This window comes from Symphalangus syndactylus, chromosome 2, assembly GCF_028878055.3.
Source record: "Symphalangus syndactylus isolate Jambi chromosome 2, NHGRI_mSymSyn1-v2.1_pri, whole genome shotgun sequence".
In the NCBI taxonomy this organism is placed as follows: Eukaryota; Metazoa; Chordata; class Mammalia; order Primates; family Hylobatidae; genus Symphalangus; species Symphalangus syndactylus.
The window spans coordinates 121,900,489-121,928,237 of record NC_072424.2 but is presented as its reverse complement, the minus strand read 5'-3'; the positions used below and the strand labels follow the sequence as shown (position 1 = coordinate 121,928,237).

Sequence of the window (27,749 nt, the reverse complement as noted above, 5' to 3'; positions counted from 1 at the left end):
ATATTGGGTATGATGCATCTCCTTTGAAACAGGAATGTGGTAGTAACTCAGGAGGTACAGGTGTTTCACATTAGGCATACTTGTGCTACTAAAGACTGTATGATGACTCAGCTGTCCTATCATTTGCCTCCAGTGCTGCAGATCACCAAGACATCACCTGAGCTTTACTTAGAGCCAGGCTTTGATTTGTTGCCACACATATGTCGACCAGATGTAAATGGTGAGACTGCATACTTATAAAGCGGAGTATGCAGATAATCCTGAATTATAATTTTTTTATCTTACCATCCAAATTCAATTTTGTAGAGCAATTGGACCCCCTGCAAACATCAATAATAGTTTGAAATGCTGGGCAGGTAGTTATGGTTGTGCTATGTGGAGAAACATGGTAGAGAGAAAAGACTGGATTGAATGTCTGAATTCCAGGCCAACCATGGTTTGATCCCAATGCATCTGTCAGGAAGGCAGAACATCCTCGTAGTCAGAAGCGCTGGTTCTGGAACCAGACTGCCTGAGTTTGTATCCTGCTTGTGTTTTTCCCTCTCAGGAAGGATCTGATGTGCAGCTGCTAGAAATGAAGTTAGAAGGCACATCCAACTGCCAGAGCACTCTGGGCCTGACTTGGCTACAGAGAGCTGCTTCCTCTGAGGTTACACCTTCCCCCAGCAGCTTGTGTCCTGTGCTAGGGATAAAGTTGGGGCCATCTCAGCTCTATGCAGGATACTCTGATGAGCACAGTATGCTACAGAGCTCCTGGCCAGGTTGATTGAGGCTTTGTCAGGCCTCCATCCCAGTTTGGCTTCTTCCTCTGCCCAATTCTGCCTCCAGTATCTTCCTTTCATGGGTGTTGATGCCTAACAAACATCTTACATCCCAAACTCTGTCTCCGCAAATTCTTCTAGACAACCCAATCTGCAATACTGCACCACAAAGTTTTGGTTGTTTGAATTTGGCTAACTAACCTCTCTGTGCCTCAGTTTCCTAATCTGTAACATGGAAACATTAAAATTATATTTCCTTTAATATGAGACATCTTTGCTTGTAAGATTCATTTCTGTTTCATACGGCGTTAAAAAAGAAAAAACTGGTTGGGTGCGGTGGCTAACGCCTGTAATTCTAGCATTTTGGGAGGCCGAGGCAGGCAGATTGCTTGAGCCCAGGAGTTCAAGACCAGCCTGGGCCACATGTATCTACAAAAAAATACAAAAATTAGTCAGGTGTGGTGGTGCCCTGTTGTATTTCCAGCTACTTGTGAGGCTAAGGTAGGAGGATCTCTTGAGCCCAGGAGGCAGAGGTTGCAGTGAGCTGTGATCATGCCACTACACTCCAGCCTGAGTGACAGACTGAGACCCTGTAAAAGAAAAGAAAATAAAAGAAAGAAAGAAAGAAGAAACAAAGAAAGAGAGAGAGAGAAAGAAAGAAAGAGAGAGAGAAAGAAAGAAAAAGAAAGAGAACTTACATGAAGGAGGCACTAACAGAAGATCTCCATCCAGAACTGACACAAGGTATTATGATTAGGCTGTGTCTCCACCCAAATCTCATCTTGAATTGTAGTCCCCATGTGTCCAGGGAGGGAAGTGAGTGGATTATGGGGGCGGTTTCCTCCATGCTGTTCTTGTGATAGTGAATTCTCACGAGATCTCGTGGTTTTATAAATGGTACTGCACTCTCACACTCACTCCCTCCAGCTGCCTTGTGAAGAACGTGCCTGCTTCTCCTTTTGCCGTGATTGTAAGTTTAAAATTGACACGGCCTCCCCAGCCATGGTGAACTGTGAGTCAATTAAACCTCTTTCCTTCATAAATTACCCAGTCTTGGGTATTTATAGCAGTGTGAGAATAGACTAATACGCAGGGTAAGGAAGAAATAAAGCTACAGAAAAAGATAAGAAAACTTTTGTATCTTAATCTTTTTTAATATGAAAAGGATTTTATAATTATTATTTTTATGATATATCATATTAGTGAATATAACAGATTGCATTTTCACAAATGGCAAAAGAAGCAAAGGGTAACATTTCTCTTTGATTCCCAGGAACCTCGAAATCATCTGTCTTTTGGAGGATTCAGTTTTTTATGACACTGTGATACTGTCCATGAGGATACCAACAGTGCTTAGTAGTAACAAACGTTTTGCTAAGCTGGTCTATCTGGGTCCTTGCTCAAGGTGCTCATATTCTTCTAATCTGGTTCTGAGCACCTGGTCATGTGTTTCTTAGTTATTATGCACAGGATCTGTTTAGAGGGATAGGTTTGGTGTGTTCATATGGAATGTCCACAGAAGGTTGGTAGCATAACGTCATCCTGCCATCAGATATCAAAGCAAGCTCTATTTTGCATTTATAGTCATCTGAAAGAGAAGAATACATGGAATTATTCAAATAATTGATCCAAAAAACGCAGAAAAAGAGGAAAAGGGGAACAAAGAACAGATGAAACAAACAAAACAAATAGCAAGATGTTAGATTTCAGCCTAACACATAAATATTCACATTAAATATAAGTAGTCTGAACACTCCAATTAAAAGGCAGAGATGGTCAGACTGCACAAAAAAGAAAAATGCAACTATATACTGCTTACAGAAAAGGTACTCATTAAATATAAAGACACAAGTGAAGTTATGAAAAAAGATACAGCATGCTAACATGAATTAAAAAAAAGCTAGAGTGGCTATATTAATATCAGACAAAGTATATTTGAAAGCAAATTAGAAGTATTACTAGAGGTAAAAAAGGTCATTTCATAATGATAAAGTGGTAAATTAATCAGAAAGAGATAACAATTCTAAAAGCTTATGCATCTAATAATAGCTTCAAAATATATGAATTAATAAATTAATGAAATCCTGATCTATTTAAATAATTTTTATTTTAAGTGTTTATGTTCATTAGTTATAATTTGTATTCTGCCTTTGTTTTAATTGACAGACTTTTGGGGGGGTCAGTTTTTTATTTATAAGAACAATTAAGCAGAAAGTACAGAGAATTCCCACATACCCCCTCATCTTCTCCCAACTACACAAAGGGGTAAATAAGAAAATTTTTGTGTCTTAATCTTTTTTAATATGAAAAGACATTGTATAAGTATTATTATTTTATGATATAACATATTAGTGAATATAATAGATTTTATTTTCTCAAATGGCCAATGAAGCAAAAGATAACATTTAAGTCTTTACATTCGTTTCCCCTTTTAGTCACATCTTGTTTTAATGTGGTACATTTGTTACAATTGATGAGCCATATTGGTACATTCTTATTAACTAAAACCCATAGTTTACATTGAGGCTCACTCTTTGTGTTGTACATTCTATTGGGTTTGTATATGTGTGTGTGTGATTTTTCTCCAATTGGGTTTTGACAAATGTATAATGATTAGTATATTATAGAAATGTGTAATCCACTCATACAGTATGATACAGAATAGTTTCACTGTCCTAAAATATTCCCTATGGGTTACTGTACCCATAATTTTGTCTTTTCCCGAATGTCATATAGTCAGAATCATATAGTGCATAGATTTTCAAACTGACATCCTTCACTTAACAATATGTATTTAAGGTTCCCCCATATTTTTTTGTGGCTTGATAGCTGAACTGTTTTTCTCATGGAATAATATTCCATTATATGGCTGTTCCACAGTTTGTTTATCCATTCACCTACTGAAGGACATCTTGGTTGCTTCCAAGTTTTAGCAATTATGAGTAAATTTGCCAAAAAATCTGTGTGCAGGTGTTTGTGTGGACATAAGTTTTCAACTCATTTGGGTAAATACCAAGGATCATATAGTAACAGCATGTTTCATTTTGTAAGAAACTGCCAAACCATTGTCCAAAATGGCTGTGCCATCTTTCATTTCCATCAGCAATGAGTGAGAGTTCCTGTTGTTCCACATCCTTGCCAGCATTTGGTGTCATCAGTACTTTGGATTTTAGCCATTCTTACAGGTGTGTAGTGGTTTCTTATTGTTATTGTAATTCTTTTAATTTTAATAGATAATGTTAACATATTATTTGATATTTTGAGTCTTTTACATTTATTAGAATTTGTATTTTTTCAAAAGTAAATTCAAAGTGAGTTTTGAATATCATTAGTGTTTATTTTTTAATTCTTTAGATTGTTATGTCAACAGAATAAAACTGTGTGAAATCTTACTATAACAGTATAATATTTTGTTGAATGAATGTGAGAAAAACAAGTTATGAGGAATAAATGGGCCATAATGTATGAATTGTATATATTTTTTCTTATTCATCAAACATTGATGGTCCATCAACACTCAACATATGCTCAGTAATAATTAAATTTAGTCATTTAAAAATATTTTCCCATTTGTAGTCACGTATTTCTCAGTTTCATCATTGTGAGGTTATATTTGCCAAGGTAGAATGAAGAACATATTTAACAGTTTCTTAGCTTGATTTATAATGTTAAAGTATTCATACATGTGGAACGTTGGCCTCTTTTTGGACTCCTGCCTTGGGATAGTCCTTTTGATAGAGGCAGGTCACAGTTTTTGGGAGTCATGAGAGGCTATTGATATTCTCAGTAGAAACTTGCACATATACAGATACAGACAAAGTTCTGTGTACACCTCAGGGATTCACAGACTCCCTAACACTCATCGATGGACCCAAGGGATCCATTCACTGTAGATCGACAGCCCCTGCTGTACAATTCCCACGTGTTAGTGCCATTTTAATTTTCCTAATGCACAATCCTGAGATTGTCATCCTCCCATCTCTTCCTTCAAACTCCTCCAGGAGCTTCCACTTTTTTTATCCAATATTTTCTTCATCCTACCATTTGAAGTATTTGGCAATCTCAAATCAACTGACCTGAACAGACTTATCTCCCTGTGTCCCTTCATGTAGCCCAAGACTAAGCCACGACTAACTGGGCCACTTACTGTTCCCTGGATATATCTCCAGGCTTTCCAGTTTCTTTGACTTTGTGTACATAATTTTCTTCTTGAAATTTCCTTTTCTTCATCTGTGCTGACTAAAATTCTACCATTACTCACAGCTCCTTGTTGTAATCTTTTCTTCCTACCCCCACCCACCCTAAAACAATCGTTTTTTTCCTGACCTCTCAGAACACGTGTTTTTATATCCGTTCTTTTTCCTTTCCTTTCCTTTTCTTTCCTTCCTTTGTTCCTTCCTTCCTCCATTCATTATTATCGAGCTATTCAATAAACTTTGCTGAGTGTGCACAGTACTGGGCAGTCTCCTGGGACAAACTGTTACTACTCTGCAAGAGGTTCACAGATTAATGGGAGCACATTCACGCAGGACCTGAAGAAGACCTTGGCTGGAGGGCGGTAAAATGCAGGGGCTGGGTTAGACTGCCTAGGCCCTGAGGGCCCTGAGCCTGGCTCTGCCAATGCTAGCTGGGTGACCTGGGCCAAGTTACCTTACTTGCCTCTGTCTGTTTCTTTATTTATAAAATCAAGATAAGGGCATCTCCCTCACAGGGTCCATATGACGGTTAAGTGAGCTTACTGTGGAGAGATTTGAGAAGAGCACTTGTCAGGTAGTAAGAACCCAATAAATACTATTGTTATTATCATTGTGAATGGAGGGAAAGTGGCAAGTTAGAGTAGATGTTCTTGCAAATATGTGTTGGAGAAAACCTCGCACTCTACCCTGCACTCTCCAATGCTCGTTGAGGAAGATTAAACAGACAAACACAGACTTTGAGCAGGTCTCCTCTTTTGAGTTGATTTGGGAGTTTGTTACACATGTTTCAGGTGCATTTGTAATTTCTGTCCCTATAGCCAATTTATCTCTTGACCTGAAGGGTGGCTTTTAGAGGTCACCACTCCCACACGAGTTTTTTTCTGTTGTTTTGTTGTTTTGAATTTTTTTTTTTTTTTTTACCACTGTGGAGCCAGTAAGTTTGCAAAAAGTTTTTAAAAATAAAAATGGCTGCTCACACATCCCCCCTAGCAAGCCAGGGCATTCATAGGAGTGAAGTCAGAAGATGGATTGTTAGGGCAGCTAGGTCATGGAAACTATGTATAGGTTATCCAGTGAGCGGGCAGGTAAATGGCCTTTTTAAGAGATAATAAAGTATTTTATTGAAGTATGGAGGGGTTGGAAGCAGGTAACCTGCTTTCAATTCATGGGTCATACCTTTCTAAGCTGGAGAGAGTGGGCAAGTCATTCAAACTTTCTGGGCCTCAGTTTCATTATCTGCATTATGGAAATAATGCCTCTGTTCAGGATTAAATGGGAATGTACATGAAAGTGCTTGAAAGTGGAGAGAAAGAAGAAAGGAAGGAAGAGAGGGGAGGGGAGGGAAAGAAGGAAAGAAGAAAGGAAGGGAGAGAAGGGAGGGGAGGGAAAGAAGGAAAGAAGGAAGGAAGGAAAGAAGGGAGGGAGGAAGGAAGGAAGGAAAGAAGGAAGGAAGGAAGGAGGAAAGGGAGGGTGAAGCTCCAAAGAAATAGCTGGAGATCTATGCTGTACATTTTAACTTTATTATTATTATTATTTTGAGAGACAGGTATTGCTCTGTCACCCAGGCTGGAGTGCAGTGGCGCAATCTCAGCTCACTGCAATCTCTGCCTCCCAGGCTCAAGTGATCGTCCCACCCCAGTCTCCTGAGTAGCTGGGACGACAGTCACATGCCACCATACGTGGATACTTATTGTATTTTTGTATTTTTTTTTTTTTTTTTTTTGTAGAGAGGGGTTTTTACCATGTTGCCCAGGCTGGTCTCGAACTCCTGAGCTCAAGTGATCTGCCCACTCGGCCTCCCAAACTGCTGGGATTACAGGTGCGAGCCACCATGTCCAGACTTTTAAACTTATTATTAAGAGCAAGAGTGTACTTGGAGAGTGTTTTGTTATAGTATTGACTTCATGAGTTTTAACCACCAACTTTTTTTTTTTATTATTATACTTTAGGTTTTAGGGTACATGTGCACAATGTGCAGGTTTGTTACATATGTATCCATGTGCCATGTTGATTTCCTGCACCCATTAACTCGTCATTTAGCATTAGGTATATCTCCTAATGCTGTCCCTCCCCCCTCCCCCAACCCCACAACAGTCCCCGGAGTGTGATGTTCCCCTTCCTGTGTCCATGAGTTCTCATTTTTCAATTCCCACCTATGAGTGAGAACATGCGGTGTTTGGTTTTTTGTCCTTGCGATAGTTTACTGAGAATGATGTTTTCCAGTTTCATCCATGTCCCTACAAAGGACATGAACTCGTCATTTTTTATGGCTGCATAGTATTCCATGGTGTATATGTGCCACATTTTCTTAATCCAGACTATCGTTGTTGGACATTTGGGTTGGTTCCAATTCTTTGCTATTGTGAATAGTGCCGCAATAAACACACGTGTGCATGTGTCTTTATAGCAGCATGATTTATAGTCCTTTGGGTATATACCCAGTAATGGGATGGCTGGGTCAAATGGTATTTCTAGTTTGAGATCCCTGAGGAATCGCCACACTGACTTCCACAATGGTTGAACTAGTTTACAGTCCCACCAACAGTGTAAAAGTGTTCCTATTTCTCCACATCCTCTCCAGCACCTGTTGTTTCCTGATTTTTTAATGATGGCCATTCTAACTGGTGTGAGATGGTATCTCACTGTGGTTTTGATTTGCATTTCTCTGATGGCCAGTGATGATGAGCATTTCTTCATGTGTTTTTTGGCTGCATAAATGTCTTCTTTTGAGAAGTGTCTGTTCATGTCCTTTGCCCACTTTTTGATGGGGTTGTTTGTTTTTTTCTTGTAAATTTGTTTGAGTTCATTGTAGATTCTGGATATTAGCCCCTTGTCAGACGAGTAGGTTGCAAAAATTTTCTCCCATTCTGTAGGTTGCCTGTTCACTCTGATGGTAGTTTCTTTTGCTGTGTAGAAGCTCTTTAGTTTAATTAGATCCCATTTGTCAATTTTGGCTTTTGTTGCCATTGCTTTTGGTGTTTTAGACATGAAGTCCTTGCCCATGCCTATGTCCTGAATGGTATTGCCTAGGTTTTCTTGTAGGATTTTAATGGTTTTAGGTCTAACATTTAAGTCTTTAATCCATCTTGAATTAATTTTTGTATAAGGTGTAAGGAAGGGATCCAGTTTCAGCTTTCTGCATATGGCTAGCCAGTTTTCCCAGCACCATTTATTAAATAGGGAATCCTTTCCCCATTTCTTGTTTTTGTCAGGTTTGTCAAAGATCAGATAGTTGTAGATATGCGGCATCATTTCTGAGGGGTCTGTTCTGTTCCATTGATCTATGTCTCTGTTGTGGTACCAGTACCATGCTGTTTTGGTTACTGTAGCCTTGTAGTATAGTTTGAAGTCAGGTAGCGTGATGCCTCCAGCTTTGTTCTTTTGGCTTAGGATTGACTTGGCGATGCGGGCTCTTTTTTGGTTCCATATGAACTTTAAAGTAGTTTTTTCCAATTCACTTTTTGAGCTAAGTGCAGTTAGGGCTTTGACTATGTTGAGCTGACGGCTTTCTTACATTATTACATGAATGTCATATTAGTCCATTGTACACTTTCACCTTTAGAATAGTTGAATTGTATTTTCAGTGCCTAACTATGAGTTATTGTGACCCAGAACACTTAGAGAAGTTGACTAACATTCGGAAAATTTATGAGTAATAGTGAGAAATTTATGAATGAGAACATGGCAGATTTCCATACATCACTTTTATTGAAAGTGGAGTCATTCTTTGTTATGAAAATAATGTATAGGGCAATGTTCCATTTGAGAAAAAAATGAAAAGTAATGGTATTTGTCAAAATGATGAATATGCCTTAGCTTCAGTGAAAAAGAGCAAATTTCACAGAAAATATAAACCCTACATCAGTTTATTTATTGTCATAACTGTTTCAGGTTCTTTTGGTAAAACAGCAAGAGGTTTGGCTGAATTAGGTATCACTCGCACCAGCTATTTTCTGTCTTCCTAGATCCATTTTCAGCCATTCTCTCTGCTGCTTGGAGCCTCGGGAGGCTTTGGCAGGAGATCAGAAGGCAGAATGAGGCTGGGTCAGGGTATTTCTCTACTCTTCCCAGGTGACACCAAGGTTCTGGCACCAGCAGGGCCCCTGCACACCACAGCTCCTTTTGGCTCCAGGCTGCACGGGGCTGTGGGAGGGAAAGACTTCCTACTGTTGCTTCTTCCGATGCCCCAATTTTCCTTCTTGCTTTGCTTCACTCTGCCCTCATCTGTGTACATTTAATAGATTTTTGTCAAAATTCCACCTGGGGAAGATTTGTTTTCTACTGAGATCTAGCCAGATAGTATTTTCCAGTAATTACAGTTGTTGAAACTCTTCTGGGGCATGGTTACCACAATAAACCAGATCTAAAGCTACCAGATATGCATGCTGCTTTTTACAGATGGTTTTCAGTTGTCCTTCCTTCCTTCCTTCCTTCCTTCCTTCCTTCCTTCCTTCCTTCCTTCCTTCCCTCCTTCCTTTCTCCCTCCCTCCCTTCCTGCCTCCCTCCCTTCCTCTCTCCCTTTCCTTCCTTCCTTCCATCTTTCCTTCCTTCTTTCCTTCCTCTCTCCCTTTCCTTCCTTCCTTCTTTCCTCCCTTCCTTTCTTTCTTTCTTTCTTTCTTTCTTTCTTTCTTTCTTTCTTTCTTTCTTTCTTTCCTTCTCTCTTTTTTGAGACAGGATCTCACTCTGTCGCCCAGGCTGGAATGCAGTGGTGCAATCATGGCTCACTACAACCTCAACCTTCTGGGCTCAAGCAATCCTCCTGTCTCAGCCTCCGAGTACCTGGGACTGCAGGTGCATGTCATCACACCCATATATATATATTGCACAAATATTGCACTAAAAAGGAAATAGTGATGGCATATAAGCACATGAAAAGATGTTCAACACTATTAGTCATTAAGGAAATACAAATTAAAACCACAATCAGATATCACTACACACCTATTAGAACAACTAAAATTAAAAATAGCATTAACAGAAAAGGTCACACATTATAATTCCATTTACATGAAATGTCCAGAATAGGCAAATCTATAGAGACAGAAAGTCTACTGGTGGTTGCTAGGGGATGAGAGGAGGGACAGGGAATGGGGGATGACTGCCTATGGATATGTTTTTGTGTGTGTGTGTGTGTGTGGGATGATTACAATATTCTGGAATTAGATAGTGGTCATAGCTGCACAGCTTTGTGCGTATACTAAAAACAGCTGAATTACACATTTTAAAAGCGTCAATTTTGTGGTGTGTGAATTTTATCACAAAAGGGTGAATTTTATGATGTATGAATTTTATCACAATTTTTTAAAGTAGTGATAATGTGGCCAGGCGCGGTGGCTCATGCCTGTAATCCCAGCACTTTGGGGGGCCTAGGAAGGTGGATCACGAGGTCAGGAGATTGAGACCATCCTGGCTAACACGGTGAAACCCCGTCTCTACTAAAAATACAAAAAAAATTAGCTGAGCGTGGTGGCACATGCCTGTAGTCCCAGCTACTCGAGAGGCTGAGGCAGGAGAACCACTTGAACTCGGGAGGCAGAGGTTGCAGTGAGCCAAGATCGTGCCACTGACTCCAGCCTGGGTGACAGAACAAGACATCACATTAAAAAAAAAAAGGTAGTGATAATATTAAGTGCTGCTAAGAATGCAGAGAAACAGTATCTCTCATACATTGCTGGTATAGCTACTCTGGAAAATAATTTAGCAATTTCTTATGAAACAAAGCATGCACTTACCAAATAACCTGGCAGTTGCAATCTTAGGAATTTATCCCAGAGAAATGAAAACTTACACAAAAATCTGTACACCAATGTTCATAGCCATTTTATTTATAAATAGCAAAATATTGCAAACAACCCAAATGTCCTTGAATGGCTGAGTGGTTGAACGAACTGCCAAATCCATACAACAGTAAGCTACTTACTAATGCAAAAAACATGAACTTTTTTTTTTTTTTTTTTTTTTTTTGGAGACGGGGTCTTGCTCTATCACCCAGGCTGGAGTGCAGTGGCACAAGCTCAGCTCACCGCAACCTTTGACTCCTGGGTTCAAGTGATTCTTCTGCATCAGCCTCACAAGTAGCTGGGACCACAGGTGCAAGCCACCACACCTGGCTAATTTCTTGTATTTTTAGTAGAGATGGGGTTTCCTCTTGTTGCCTAGGCTGGTCTTGAACTCCTGGCCTCAAGTGATCTGCCCGCCTCAGCCTCCCAAAATGCTGGGATTACAGGCATGAGCCACCACGCCTAGCCAAAAAACATGAACTATTGATACATGCAACAACCTAGACGGGCTTCAAGGGCAACATGCTCAGCGGAAAATGTCACTCTCAAAAAATTATGTACAGTAATGATTCTATTTATAAAGCATTCTTGAAATGACAAAAGGATAGAAATGGAGACAGGTTAGTGGTTGCCAGTACACAGAGAAGTGGGTGAAGAGGTGGAAGAATGTGAGGGCCAGGTGCAAATATGAAGAAATAGGTAATGGAATCGTTCTGTTTCTTGATTGTGGTGGTGGTTACATGAATCTATATATTGGAATAAAATTGCATAGAACTATTCACACATCTGTAATAGTGAATGAATGTTTTTTTAAATGGTGAAAAATTGAATAGCTGTATCTTATTTAACAGTAATTTGCCAATATCAATTTCCTAGTTTTGATATTGTAGTTATATAAGATGTCACCATTGCGAGGAAGGGAACACAGGACTCTGAGCTATTTGTGCAAATTCGTGTGCGTCTATAATTATTCCAAAATAAATAGTTAGGGTCAGATATAGTGACTCATGCATGTAATCTCAGCACTTTGGGAGGCCAAGGTGGGAGGACTGCTTGAGGCCGGGAGTTCAAGACCAGTTTGGGCATTATAGTAAGACCCTGTTTCTTAAAAAAAAAAAAAAAAAAAAAAAAAATTAAAAATTAGCCTAGCATGATGGCCTACACCAGTAGTCCTAGCTACTTGGGAGGCTGTGGCAGGGAGCTGGGAGGATTGCTTGAGCCCAGGAGCTCAAGGTTACAGTGAGCTATAATTTGCACTACTGCACTCCAGCCTCAGTGACACAGTGAGACCTTGTTTAAAAAAAAAAAAAAAAGAGTTTTAAAAACTCCACACAATTACAAGGTTATATTCCCAGGAATAATTTGAGTTTATAAAATCCCTATAGAAACACACATATGCGAAATTAGTTTAAAATAAATGATTAATATAGTATTTCAAACTAAAGAGGGAAATAAGTACTATTATTTTTTCAGTAAATGGTATTAGAACAACTGGCTAGTCTATAGAAAAATAAAATAAAACTGTGTTTTTTTCATTTCCTTCACCAAAATAAATTGCAGAATGTAAATTTCAGAATTGGTATTCAGTAAATATCTGTTAAGTTGGATCAGTGATTTAAATATATAAAAGACACAGAGTTTATTTGTTGTTGTTGAGAATTGTGGCTAATATAGAAATCTGAAGACAATAGGTGTTAACGCCTCCCTTTTGGAAGCCTCTAGCTCTAGGGGCAGCCACCTTCCCAATGGCCACTTGAGAGGCGCCAAGGGCAGAAACAACACTACCAACAACAACATATCCCCTTGCCTGTGTAGGATAACCAGGAGAGAGTGGTGCTTTTGAGGGGAGTCCAGCGTTCTTGGAAAGAAGCTACTCCCCTCATAGAGATATTTAGAGGTTTCAATAAGATAGTGCGTATAAAGGGCGTAACAATCTGCCTGGTGCACAGTAAGTGCTCCATGATGGTTAATTCTTGCAGTGCTTTGTCTGCCCAGGGAGTTTAACCAGGAAAGACACCATCAGATTTATATGTGTGTTTGAGAGAGCATTAATAGCATGAACAAAGAAATGAGTGGACAAACTTTTGTAGGAAAACAAAACTCTGTGAGAATGCCGAAGATCATTTCAGGACTAGGTAGGTCTTGAAGGTGAGATCTTTCTAATCAGAAGGAATAGTAAGAGCAAAAACGTGGGAGTTGTGAAAGGGCTGTAGGCATCTTCAGGGAATGATAGCCCATTCCCGCTGCCATATTTCAGTCCAGGTCCCCTCTCAAACCAAGTGGCTGCAGTGGTCTCCTAAGGTGTGTTGTTGCCTGAAGCATTGCATCTCTGCAGTTCTTTCAAGACATGTTGAGCACAGAATCTCTTGCAATAGATGATATTCATCATTTCATTCCCCAGCATAAAACTTTTTGTGGCTCTTCACAGCTTATGGATGGATAATGTAAAAATTAGGATTACGATCAGCTACAAATGACAGGAAGACACCATAACAATGGCTTAAGCAAGACAGAAGTTTATTTCTCTCAGATAAAGTTCCAGAGGGAATCAGTCCAGGTCCTGTATGGTAAACCACGGTGTCAGGGAGTCAGGGTCCTTCTAGGTTGTGCTTGGCTTCCATCTTGAACTCACCTCATGGCCCAAATGTCTGCTCCGGTTGTAGCCACTATGGCCATCCTCCAATCATCAGAAAGGAGAAAAGATAAAGAAAAGTGAATCCCTTCCGTCAGGGTCATTCTGCAGAAGTTGCACAGACTGCTTCCATTTATGTCTGCTAGCCAGACCTTAGACACATGACCCCATCTAACTGCAAAGGAGGCAGGGATTAATCTTTATTCCAAATGGAGATGCACCCAGTGAAAGGTGAGGGGGTTATAAGTAAAGCAAGAAGGAACAAACAGACATTGGGAGACAACACAATATCTCCACCACAGGTGCCCATTTCTTCAAGGCCCTTTGAAATGTGACCTCATCTCCCGCCTAGACTATTTCTACAGCCACCGAACTAGTCTAACTGCCTCTACTTTTTAATTCTCCTTAGTCACTATCATAGCCATCAATTCAAAATACATACTGAATTGAATTACTCTCCTGTCCCACACTCTTCATTGGCTCCCTATTACTTACAGATGAAGTCCAAACCATTTGGCTTAATGGAGCATTAAGAGTCTCCATAGTACCATTTCAGCTTGATCTTCTTCCTTCCTTCTCTTCTTTCCTCCTCTCCTCTACTAGCTGTTCTCTGAACACACCATGAGCTTTCAGTTCTCCATGACCCGTTTCATGAAAGAAAGACCCTTCCCCAGGAAGATCACCCTAAAGGGCCATCACCAACTTCTGAAATGCTGCACAGACTTCTAAGCCTACCCCAAATATCATTTCTTTTATAAATTCCTTTTTCATTACATTAAAAGTAATCCACCCCTTCACCGAATAGTCAGTTTATGCTGCCTTCCATTGTAATAAATTATACATTTTTCATATTCATTACCACAATTACATTGTAATTTACATAGTATTCACTACATCTTCTTCACATTTGTAGTTCTGGGAGCACCTAGTCACTGAATTTTTACCTAACAGCTGCATAATACATATTTATTAAATTGAATTTGTATATATGCCTTGAATTTATAGAAGGAAAGGAAAAAACCTCAAGTCAGCTCTTTTTGGGTAAAGCACTCATTTAAACTGGATTAAATGCTTTATCAAAAATCTAGTATTATTTATTACACAATTCTCCCTAAGTCCCATTTGGAATTGTTTTGAGTGATTCGTGTTAATAATACAAAGCTTAATATGGATTTGCATCAGGAAGAACAATTTGTAAGAGCTGACTATTTTCAGCTCTAACAAGGAAGTGACAGTTTTTCAATTTTGTAGCAGAAGTGTTAAAACTTATCTCAGTCAAACACTTGCTGGGTCATTTGGTATGTCACTCATGTTATTTAACTTTCTATTTTAACCTCTCAGGCCTATATGGAAATAACAAAAAAAAATTATAGTTTTAATTGCTGCTAATTTTCTGGCAGAAGATAGAAATAAAAACAGTTTCAATGCTGAATAGTTAATGTGTTTTATGACCACATGCCTTTTCCGTGTTAATTTTTGTCCATGTTGGCTAATTTTACTAGCTGTTTATTGAGTTCAGACAGGAAAAATAAGGCTATAATATTTGAAACAAAGAAAAAGCTCTCAATTAACCTTAATAAATTGCCTGAAAATGAACCTCACATTGGCCTTATATAGACACCTCTTCCTGAAAAATAGGACTTCATGCTAGCTCTTTTGTAAGTTTAAGCTATTTGTTCCTGGGTCTGTTCCTCTTCTGTGCACTCTCTGACCTCTTCTTGTGCCCACAGTTCTTTTTACTGAGCTGATTATAATGATCTCATGCACTTTGTATTAACCTCAATTTTGTGGGAAAAATTGGAACACCAATCAGAGCTCAGGATCACACATCACTCCAGCTGAATCCTAAGCCAGAAGAAAGTTTAGTGAAATATATGGGTGGAAATGAAAATAAACTATCAAGCCAACACTTTTTGTTCTAGCTGGGATGGACTTCAGGAGATTTTAAGAGCAATGGCCCCTATTAAATCAAGTGGAGGTGCCAGAGTTGCCAGGCAGAGTGGAGGAAGGGATTGAAAGGCCCACCAAAGTGTACATGCTAAACAGGGTCTACTATGTGAAACTGGAAACTTATCAGCTAAATAATGATTCTTGAAAGAGTATGGAGGACTCTATGCATCAAGGCAATAAGGAAATTGCTAGTAGAGGACACCAGTGTCATTGAGGTGAGTGGTGGCTCTCCTCTGTAGACCAGAGTTGATGATAAGAGATGCTGTGTCAGAACTAGGGTCCCTAGTAGTCATGTGGATGATAGGATTCCAGAGGCCACACAGTAGCATGTTACCACCAACAGTGAACCAGCAAAACCACCCTCAGATTTCTGACCGCCAGAAACTCTGTGGGATACTTAAAAGTCCTAGCCAGAGCAATTAGGCAAGAGAAAGATATAAAAGGCATCCAAATCAGAAAAAAATTGTCTCTGTTTGCAGGCAACATAATCTTATACACCAAAAATCCTAAAGACACCACCAAGAAAAAGCTGTTGAACTAAAGAAAGTTTCAGTAAATTGCAGGATACAAAATCAATATACAAAAATTAGTAGTGTTTCTACACATTAACAATGAGCTATCTGAAAAAGAAATTAAAAAGACAATCCCATCTACAGTAGCATCAAAAAATAAAATAGTAGTAAATTTAGCCAAGGAGGTGAAAGATCTGTACACTGAAAACTATGAAACAGTGATGAAAAAAATTGAAGGAGACACAAATAAATGGAAAGATATCTCACGTTCCTGGATTAGAAGAATTAATATAGTTAAAATGTCCATACTACCCAGAGTGAATTACAGATTCAGTGAAATTCCTATCAAAATTCCAATGGCATTTTTGAGAGAAATAGAAAAAAACAGTCCTAAAATTCATATGGAACCATGAAAGACTCCAAATAGCCAAAGCAATCCTGATCAAAAAGAACAAAGCTGGAGGCATCATACTACCTGACTTCAAGATATACTACAAAGCTATAATAACCTAAACATCATGGTACTGGCATAAAAACAGACACTTAGACCAATGGAACAGAATGGAAAGCCCAGAAATAGATTCACACATTTACTCTCAATTGATTTTGGACAAAGATGCCAAGAAAACACAATGAAAAGTGAACTGTCTCTTCAGTAAATGGTGTTGGGAAATATGGATACCTACATGCACAAGAATTAAATTAGACCCTTATCTCACACCAGATACAAAACATCAATTCAAAGTGGACTAAGGACTTAAACATATGGCCTGAAACTGTAAAACTACTAGAAGATACCAGAAGACAAAAGCTCCATGACATTGGTCTGGGCAATGATCTTTTGGCTATAAAAGCAGGGGCAACAAAAGCAAAAATAGATCAATGAGATTACATCAAACCGAGAAGCTTCTGCACAGCAAAGAAAATATCAACAGTGTGGAGAGACAACCTACAGAATGGAAGAAAATATTTGCACATCATACATTTGGTAAGGGGTTAATTTGCAAAATATACAAGGAACTCAAACAATAGATGCTAAGAAACACCTCAAACAACTCAATACTAAGAAAACAAATAATCCAATTTAAAAATAGATAAAGGACCTGAACAGTCATTTCTCATAAAAAAGTCATACACATGGCCAATAGATATATTTTTTAAAAACTCAATATCACTAATCATCATCACATTGAAATCACAATAAGATATCACCTCACATTTCTTAGAATGGCTGTTATCAAAAGATGAAAGATAGGGCAACCCCCTTTGGGTCCCCTCCCTTTGTATGGGAGCTCTGTTTTCACTCTATTAAACCTTGCAACTGCACACTTTTCTGGTCCGTGTTTGTTATGGCTCGAGCTGAGCTTTTGCTCACCATCCACCACTGTTGTTTGCCACTGTCGCAGACCCACCATTGACTTCCACCCTTCCGGATCTGGCAGGGTGTCCGCTGTGCTTATGATCCAGCAAGACGCCCATTGCCGCTCCCAATCTGGCTAAAAGCTTGCCATTGTTCCTGCACGGCTAAGTGCCCGGTTCATTCTAATTGAACTGAACAGTAGTTGCTGGGTTCTACGGTTCTCTTCCATAACCCATGGCTTCTAATAGAGCTATAACACTCACCACATGGCCCAAGATTCCATTCCCTGCAATCTGTGAGGCCAAGAACCCCAGGTCAGAGAACAAGAGGATTGCTGCCATCTTGGAGGCAGCCTGCCACCATCTTGGGAACTCTAAGAACAAGAACCTCTAGTAACATTTTGGTGACCACGAAGGGACCTCCAAAGCGATGGGAAACTTTCCCCCAAGGCAAAAATGCCCCTAAGATGTATTCTGGAGAATTGGGACCAATTTGACCCGCAGGCACTAAGAAAGAAACGACTTATATTCTTCTGCAGTACCGCCTGGCCAAGATATCCTCTTCAAGGGGGAGAAATCTTGCCTCCTGAGGAAAGTATAAATTATAATACCATCTTACAGCTAGACCTCTTTTGTAGAAAAGAAGGCAAATGGAGTGAAGTGCCATATGTACAAACTTTCTTTTCATTAAGAGACAACTCGCAATTATGTAAAAAGTGTGATTTATGCCCTACAGGAAGCCCTCAGAGTCTACCTCCCTACCCCGGCGTCCTCCTGACTCCTTTCCCAACAAATAAGGACCCCCCTTCAACCCAAATGGTCCAAAAGAAGATAGACGAAGGGGTAAACAATGAACCAAAAAGTGCCAATATTCCCCAATTATGCCCCCTCCAAGCGGTGGGAGGAAGAGAATTCAGCCCAGCCAGAGTGCATGTACTTTTTCTCTCTCAGATTTGAAGCAAATTAAAATAGACCTAGGTAAATTATCAGATAACCCTGATGGCTATATTGATGTTTTGCAAGGGTATGACAATCCTTTGATCTGACATGGAGAGATATAATGTTACTGCTGGATCAGACACTAACCCCAAATGAGAGAAATGCCACCATAACTGCAGCCCAAGAGTTTGGTGATCTCTGGTATCTCAGTCAGGTCAATGATAGGATGACAACAGAGGAAAGAACAATTCCCCACAGGCCAGCAGGCAGTTCTCAGTGTAGACCCTGAGTGGGACACAGAATCAGAACATGGAGATTGGTGCCGCAGACATTTGCTAACTTGCGTGCTAGAAGGACTAAGGAAAACTAGGAAAAAGCCTATGAATTATTCAATAATGTCCACTATAACACAGGGAAAGGAAGAAAATCCTACTGCCTTTCTGGAGAGACTAAGGGAGGCATTGAGGAAGCAAACCTCCCTGTCACCTGACTCTATTGAAGGCCAACTTATCTTAAAGGATAAGTTTATCACTCAGTCAGCTGCAAACATTAGAAAAAAAACTTCAAAAGTCTGCCTTAGGCCCAGAGCAAAACTTAGAAACCCTATTGAACTTGGCAACCTTGGTTTTTTATAATAGAGATCAGGAGGAGCAGGCAGAATGGTACAAATGGGATAAAAAAAAAAGAACACAGCTTTAGTCATGGCCCTCAGGCAAGTGGACTTTGGAGGCTCTAGAAAAGGGAAAAGCTGGGCAAATCAAATGCCTAATAGGGCTTGCTTCCAGTGTGGTCTACAAGGATGCTTTAAAAAAGATTGTCCAAATAAAAATAAGCCACCCCCTCTTCCATGCCCCTTATGTCAAGGGAATCACTGGAAGGCCCACTGCCCCAGGAGACAAAGGTCCTCTGAGTCAGAAGCCACTAACCAGATGATCCAGCAGCATGACTAAGGGTGCCCGGGGCAAGTGCCAGCCCAAGCAATCACCGTCACAGATCCCCGGGTATGCTTGACCATTGAGGGCCAGGAGGTTAACTGCCTCCTGGACACTGGCATGGATTTCTCAGTCTTATTCTCCTGTCCCAGACAACTGTCCTCCAGATCTGTCACTATCCGAGGGGTCCTAGGACAGCCAGTCACTAGATACTTCTCCCAGCCACTAAGCTGTGACTGGGGAACTTTACTCTTTTCACATGCTTTTCTAATTATGCCTGAAAGCCCCACTCCCTACATTCTAGCAAAAGCAGGGGCCAGTATACACCTGAACATAGGAGAAGGAACACCCGTTTGTTGTCCCCTGCTTGAGGAAGGAATTAATCCTGAAGTCTGGGCAACAGAAGGACAATATGGATGAGCAAAGAATGCCCGTCCTCTTCAAGTTAAACTAAAGGATTCCGCCTCCTTTCCCTACCAAAGGCAGTATCTCCTTAGACCCGAGGCCCAGCAAGGACTCCAAAAGATTGTTAAGGACCTAAAAGCCCAAGGCCTAGTAAAACCATGCAATAGCCCCTGCAATCCTCCAATTTTAGGAGTACAGAAACCCAACGGGCAGTGGAGGTTAGTGCAAGATCTCAGGATTATCAGTGAGGCCGTTGTCCCTCTATAGCCAGCTATACTTAACCCTTATACTCTGCTTTCCCAAATACCAGAGGAAACAGGGTGGTTTACAGTCCTGGACCTTAAGGATGCATTTTTCTGCATCACTGTGCATCCTGACTCTCAATTCTTGCTTGCCTTTGAAGATCCTTTGAACTCAATGTCTCAACTCACCTGGACTGTTTTACCCCAAGGGTTCAGGGATAGCCCCCATCTATTTGGCCAGGCATTAGCCCCCATCTGGCCAGGCATTAGCCCAAGACTTGAGCCAGTTCTCACACCTGGACACTCTTGTCCTTCGGTACGTGGATGATTTACTTTTAGCCGCCCGTTCAGAAACCTTGTGCCATCAAGCCACCCAAGCACTCTTAAATTTCCTCGCCACCTGTGGCTACAAGTTTTCCAAACTAAAGGCTCAGCTCTGCTCACAGCAGGTTAAATACTTAGGGCTAAAACTATCCAAAGGCACCAGGGCCCTCAGTGAGGAATGTATCCAGCCTATATTGGCTTATCCTCATCCTAAAACCCAAAAACAACTAAGAGTGCTCCTTGGCATAACAGGCTTCTGCCAAATATGGATTCCCAGGTACAGCGAAATAGCCAGACCATTACATACACTAATTAAGAAAACTCAGAAAGCCAATACCCATTTAGTAAGATGGACACCTGAAGGAGAAACGGCTTTTCAGGTCCTAAAGAAGGCCCTAAACCAAGCCTCAGTGTTAAGCTTGCCAACGGGGCAAGACTTTTTCTTTATATGTCACAGAAAAAACAGGAATAGCTCTAGGAGTCCTTACACAGGTCCGAGGGACCAGCTTGCAACCCGTGGCATACCTGAGTAAGGAAAGTGATGTGGTGGCAAAGGGTTGGCCTCATTGTTTACAGGTAGTGGCGGCAGTAGCAGTCTTAGTATCTGAAGCAGTTAAAATAATACAGGGAAGAGATCTTACTGTGTGGACATCTCATGATGTAAAACGACATACTCACTGCTAAAGGAGACTTGTGGCTGTCAGACAACAATTTGCTTAAATATCAGGCTCTATTACTTGAAGGGCCAGTGCTGTGACTGCACACTTGTGCAACTCTTAACCCAGTCACATTTCTTCCAGACAATGAAGAAAAGATAGAACATAACGGTCGACAGTTGATTGCTCAAACCTATGCCACTCGAGGGGACCGTCTAGAGGTTCCTTGACTGATCCTGCCCTCAACTTGTATACTGATGGAAGTTCCTTTGTAGAAAAAGGGCTTTGAAAAGTGGGGTATGCAGTGGTCAGTGATAATGGAATACTTGAAAGTAATCCCCTCACTCCAGGAACTAGCGCTCAGCTGCCAGAACTAATAGCCCTTATTCGGGCACTAGAATTAGGAGAAGGAAAAAGGGTAAATATATATATACAGACTCTAAGTATGCTTACCTAGTCCTCTATGCCCATGCAGCAATATGGAGAGAAAAGGAATTCCTAACTTCCGAGGGAACACCTATCAAACATCAGGAAGCCATTAGCAGATTATTATTGGCTGTAAAGAAACCTAAAGAGGTGGCAGTCTTACACTGCTGGGGTCATCAGAAAGGAAAGGAAAGGGAAATAGAAGGGAACCGCCAAGTGGATATTGAAGCTGAAAAAGCCGCAACGCAGGACCCTCCATTAGAACTGCTTATAGAAAGACCCCTAGTATGGGGTAATACCCTCTGGGAAACCAAGCCCCAGTACGCAACAGGAGAAATAGAATGGGGAACCCCACGAGGACATAGTTTTCTCCCCTCAGGATGGCTAGCCACAAAAGAAGGAGAAATACTTTTGCCCTCAGCTAACCAATGGAAATTACTTAAAACCCTTCACCAAACCTTCCACTTAGGCATTGATAGCACCCCTCAGATGGCCAAATTATTATTTACTGGACCAGGCCTTTTCAAAACTATCAAGCAGATAGTCAGGGCCTGAGAAGTGTGCCAAAGAAATAATCCCTTGCACTGCAGGCCATACATTTCTATCCCTGTGTCTTTAACCGCCTTGTTAAGTTTGTCTCTTCCAGAATCGAAGCTGTAAAACTACAAATCATTCTTCAAATGGAGCCCCAGATGCAGTCCATGACTAAGATCTACCACGGACCCCTGGACTGGCCTGCTAGCCCATGCTCCGATGTTAATGACATCGAAGGCATCCCTCCTGAGGAAATCTCAACTGCACGACTCCTACTACGCCGCAATTCAGCAGGAAGCAGTTAAGAGCGGTCGTTGGCCAATCTACCTAATAGCACTTGGGTTTTCCTGTTGAGAAGGGGGACTGAGAGACAGGACTAGCTGGATTTCCCAGGCTGACTAAGAATCCCTAAGCCTAGCTGGGAAGGTGACCACATCCATCTTTAAACACAGGGCTTGCAACTTAGCTCACACCCGACCAATCAGGTAGTAAAGAGAGCTCACGAAAATGCTAATTAGGGTAAAACAGGAGGTAAAGAAATAGCCAATCATCTATCACCTGAGAGCACAAGGGGAGGGACAATGATTGGGATATAAACCCAGGCATTCGAGCAGGGAGCAGCAACCCCCTTTGGGTCCCCTCCCTTTGTATGAGAGCTCTGTTTTCACTCTACTAAATCTTGCAACTGCAAAAAAAAAAAAAAAGATGAAAGACAAGTGTTGGTGAGGATATGGAAAAAAGGGAACCCTTTTACATTGTTTGTGGGAATGTAAATTAGTACAGCCATTATGAAAAACAGTACAGAGGTTTCTCAAAAAATTAAAAATAGAGCTACCATATGATCCAGCAATCTCGCTACTGGGAATATATCCAAAGGCAATGAAATCAGTATGTGGAAGAGCTAATCTGCACTCCCATGTTGATTGCAGCACTAATAACAATAACCAAGATATGCAATCAAGCTAAGTGTCCACCAACAGATGAATAGATAAAGAAAATGTGGTGTATGCATATGCACAGTGGAATACTATTCCGCCATAAAAAAGAATAAAATCCTGTCATTTGGGACAACATGGAAAAACCCAGAGGATTATGTTAGGTGAAATAAGCCAGGGACAGAAAGACAAATACTAAAATAGATAATACTAAAAAAGTATGAGATCTAAAAAAGTTGATCTCATAGAAGTTGAATAATGGTTTCCAGAGGCCAGGAGGGTAGTGAGGAAGACTGGGGATGGGGAATGTTGGTCAATAGGTATAATGTTACAGCTAGATACGAGGAATAAGCTCTGGTGTTCTATTGCACAACAGAGTGACTATAGTTAACAATAACATATTGGATATTTCAAAATAGCTAGAAGAGAGGATTGTGAATGTTCTCACAACAAAAAAAGATAGATATGTAAGGTGATGGATATGCTACTTACCCTGATTTGAACATTTCACAACATATACATGTATCAAAACATCTTATTGTACTCCATAAATAATATGTATAATTATGTGTCAATTGAAAATGAAATAAAACTTTAAAAAGGAAAATATGGTATGTATACACCTGCACACACACATATACACACAGACACACAAACTGGAATATTATTCAGCCTTGAAAAAGAAAGAAATTTGCCACAACATGGATCAACCTGGAAGACATTATGTTAAGTGAAATAAGCCAGAAAGAAAGAAACACAAATATCACACGAAACACTTGTATGTGGAATTTTTAAAAGTTGAACTCACAGAAGCAGAGAGTAGAATGGTGATTATCAGGAACTAGCATGGAGAGGGCTGAGGATTGAGGAGATGTTGGGCAAAGAATATAAAATTTCACCCAGTCAGGAGAACAAGTTCAAGATATCTATTGTACAATAAGATAACTATAGTTAATAACAATGTATGATATATTTGAAAATTGCTAACAGAGTAGATGTTAAGTGTTTTCCCCGCAAATAAATGGTATGTGAGGCAATGCATTTATTAATTAGCTTGATTTAGCCATTTTACAACCCATTCATATTCCAAAACATCATATTTTACACCATAAATATATGTAATTTTAATTTGCCAATTTAAAAACAAAAAAGAAGAAAGCTCATTTTGATCACCCCAAAGGATGCCTTATGCCCCAATAAGTCCCCAGCCACAGAGGCAATCATTGTTCTGATTTATTTCACCAATAATTAGTTTTGCCTAATCTAAAAATTCATATAAATTGAATAGCTCATTGTAAAAAAAAAGAATAAAATGTTCTAAGGGATAAGATAGATGTGTAGCCATCAAGGATATTGCTCAATATATAATCAAAAGAAAAACCAAGAGTAGATGAGCAGAAGAATGTGGTCAGCTACTCCAATAGAAAGTCAGGATTCCTTGCCCAGTTTCCAAACCTCAGGTAGTTTTCAAACCCACTACAGAACATGCCCCTTGACTGAAAGAGAGGCCAGATCCATATGAAGAAGGACACTGCAACACCAGGACAAATGTGTACGGTAGTGATTCCTCTAGCTATTCCCGAAAAGGTCTTTGGCTATACACTAGGGTATCATGCTCTGGAAATGGGAATACATAGCTATTATGAGGACTGTTAGATATAGGGTCTGAATTGATGCAGATACCTAGAGAACAAAAGCATCTTCACAGACTTCTTGGTAGAGCAGAAGTATATAAGGGTCAAGTAATTAATGGAGTCCTAGCTGGACGCATGTGTCCTCTGGTCTACAGATTGACACAGAGACCATTTTCCCAGTTTCTGAATGTATAATTGGAACAGACATATTAGGATTTTACAGAACCTTCATATTAGTTCATTGACTTATAGAGTAAGAGCTATGGAATGGCAAGTAGAAGCCCCTGAAACTACATTCTCACCCCACCGCCAAGACTATAAATCAAAAGCAACATTGCATCCCAGGAGTGACATGGCAGAGTTTAGCATCACCCTCAGAAATTTAAAGGATATAGGGGTGCTGGATTTCATTATAACCCCATATAATTCACCATTCTGCCCCCTAGAAAATCAGGTGAATCAGAGCGTATGACCTTGAACTACTACAAACTTCTCCAAGTAGTAACTTCAATAACATCTTCTGTATTCAATGTGACATCTTTACTATAGCAGATTAACACTGCTGCTTGTGTGGTTAGTGGCTATTGATCTGCTTCCATTTTGCTCTCTATCATTCAGAAGGACAAGAAACACACACGGGATGGCTAACAGTATACACTCATGGCCTTGTCCAAGCACTATGTCAATTCTCTAAATCTCTGCCGTGATAGTGCAAAGGGTTCTGGGCCACCTGAATGTTGCAAAGAACTTCACTTGGGGTCACTAAGTGGGTGACATCATGCTATTTGGGCTTTAGAAGCAAGAAATGGCAATTATTCTGGACATCTTATTAAGACATGTAATCTAAATGGAGGAAGAAAAACACTACAAAGATTCAGCAGCCATACACTTTAATAAAGTTTTTAGGCACCATCATGTTGGAATGTGCTGAGACACCCCTTCCAAGGTAAAGGACAAGATTCTATTCATCACACCTTCCTTTACAGGCCATTTTGGAGGCAAAATAGAGAAAACACTTGGGAATGCTCCTTCAACAAACTGTTGGAATAATCTGGAAAACTGTTAATTTTGACTTGGGCCAAGAACAAACAAGACTCTGAAGCAGGTTCCTGCTGTGTTCCAAGCAACCCTGAAGCTTGGGTCCAACAATATCAACTCCGTCTCACCATGGCTGATCTACCTGCTGTTGCTGCTAGATATCTAAACTTTCAGCAACAAAGATCACTACCGAGTACTTGATATGGTACTATTCCTTCTTTTTCCCCTCGGCCTTATAGAGGTATAACTGACACATAAAAATTTTATGTATCTAAGGTGTGCATGTGGAGATTTGATGTATATACACACTGTGTAATGATGATCACAATCAAGCTAATTAATACACCTATCATCTCATGTAGTTACCTTTTTGTGGTAGAAAAACGCTTAAGTAGATCTTAGCAATCTTGAAAGCAAATCTCAAGTATAAAATACAGTATCAATTATAGTCACCATGCTGTATATCAGATCCCTAGAACTTACTTTTCTTAATGGTATTCTTCCTTCAGGTGACCAACTAGTCACTTGGTGGCCTATTGTTTATATCAGTTCCATTCAACTCTGGAAAAAAAAACATTTTATCTTGAATGGGATTGACACATATTCCAGATACGTTTTTACTTTTCCTGCCTGTAGTGCCTCAGCTATCTCCATTGTGTGCAAGCTCATAAAGTGTACGACCTACTGACCTGGGATGGCACCTAACATTGTCTTTGAACCACGGGACTGTCTTCATAGCAACTGAGGTATGGCATTGGGCATGTGGTTGTGGATCATGCACCATCTGGAAACTGCCATCATGAAACAGTAGTGAAATTGCCTCTTGAAGGTGCAGCTACAGTGCTGGCTGGGAGATGACACCCTGCAAAAGATAGGGTACTATCCTCAGGTTACAGAATAGACCTTCAAGCATCTGCCACTGTATATGGTGCTGTATTCCCAGTATATAGAATACATGGAACTGGGAATGAAGTGAAAGTTGGAATGGTTCCGCCATCACTCCCAGTGACCTATTTGGGGAATTATTTCTAAAGATCCTGATTCCCAGAGGGGTGATGCTTCCTCCAAGCAACACAGTAAAATAATCCCAAATTGTTTTCCAAAGTGACTGTACAGGTCAGGTGCAGTGGCTATGTCTGTAATCCCAGCACTTTGGGAGGCCGAGGCGGGCAGATTGCTTGAGTCTAGGAATTCGAGACCAGCCTGGCCAACATGGTGAAACCCCGTCCCTATTAAAAATACAAAAATTAGCCAGGCGTGGTGGCATGCTCCTGTAGTCCCAGCTACTTGGGAGGCTGAGATGGGAGAATCGCTTGAACCTGAGAGGCAGAGGTTAAAGTGAGCTGAGATTGTGCCACTGCACTCCAGCCTGGGTGACAGAGTGAGACCCTGTCTCAAAAAACAAAACAAAACAACAAAAAGAAACTGACTGTACAAGTTACAGTACATTCCCACCAAAAATTAGAACTCTTCATCAACACTTGATATTATGAAACTTTAAAAAGTTTGCTAATACAGTAGGTACTCAGTGGCATCTTATTATTTTAATTAGCATTTCTCTGTTTATTAATTATGTGAAGAACACTTTTCCATGTTTAGTAGCCATTTGGATTTTCTCTATTGTGAAATGCATAATCAAGTCATTTGCCTAGTTTTAATTGGGGTTTCTGCCTTTTTTCTTACCAAATTTCTTACCAAATTACCAAAAGAGGTCTTTATGTGATTGGAAACAAGTTTCGTTGTTGATAGTTGGTTATGGAAGTTTCAAATATCTCCTGCCAGTCTATGGCTTGTATTTTTATTCTTTTAATGGCATTTTTTTGTGGAACAGAAGTGTTTTGTTTTCATGTAATTTATTGTACTAATCTATACTTTTATGGTTAGTGTTTTGTGTCTCATTTAAGAAATCCTTCACCACTCTCCCAGGTCACAAAGATATTCTTCGGTATTAATCATTGGATAACTTAACAATTTGTAACATATTAGATCTCATATTTACCTGGAATTGACTTTTGTGTGAATTAGGAGTTCAATTTCATCTTTTTCCAGCATGGTACAAAATTGTCCTAGCGCCACTTATTGGAAAGACTTTTTTCTCCCGCTGCCCTGCAGTGCACCTTTGTTGTACATCAAACATTCATTTATGTGTGGACCATTTTATTTTCTTGTTGCTGGAATATAGAAGTACCATTGCTTTCTAATATTGACTTTGTATCTAGCAAACTCCCTTAAATATTTTAAACTGCATTAAGGGGCTTAATATATTTGATTTAGCATTTCAAATGCCTGAACAAGCAAGCCCGTGGTCTTGTTTTTAAAACCTTCCACAGCACTTCAAAGGCTCTCGTCAATCTCAATTTAAGTAATAAATTTGATAAATCCATTTCTCTTAAATATTATGCCACTTACACATTTGCTCACATTCTTACTTTTTAAAGTTTGAAATTATGTCAATTACATGGTTTAAATAAATGGAATCACAAGACATCTGTAA

General features: G+C 40.0%; 2 protein-coding genes across 2 annotated transcripts in view; one reads left to right on the top strand and one right to left on the bottom strand.

Moving 5' to 3' along the window:
- STX11 (syntaxin 11) overlaps positions 1 to 1,627 on the bottom strand; it is a 51,853-nt gene extending 50,226 nt beyond the window's left edge. The window contains exon 1 of the mRNA XM_055266245.2: positions 1,460 to 1,627. The gene's annotated coding sequence lies outside the window, so the exon portion shown is untranslated. The remainder of the gene's footprint in view (positions 1 to 1,459) is intronic.
- On the top strand, positions 103 to 27,749 carry LOC134733904 (uncharacterized). Its single transcript, XM_063624786.1, has 6 exons — positions 103 to 213; positions 548 to 649; positions 1,689 to 1,773; positions 3,865 to 3,946; positions 21,761 to 21,948; positions 25,204 to 27,749. Exons 1-6 carry the CDS (start codon positions 103 to 105, stop codon positions 25,281 to 25,283), a joined length of 648 nt encoding a protein of 215 aa, XP_063480856.1. The 3' UTR covers positions 25,284 to 27,749.

Excerpts from the sequence above, each read along its gene's own strand:
- LOC134733904 (XM_063624786.1), top strand. The coding sequence starts at position 103 with ATGACTCAGCTGTCCTATCATTTGCCTCCAGTGCTGCAGATCACCAAG. Across the intron at positions 214-547 it reads CACACATATGTCGACCAGAT|GAAGGATCTGATGTGCAGCT; the intron begins GTAAATGGTGAG and ends TTTCCCTCTCAG. Across the intron at positions 3,947-21,760 it reads GATTTTAGCCATTCTTACAG|AATCGAAGCTGTAAAACTAC; the intron begins GTGTGTAGTGGT and ends TGTCTCTTCCAG.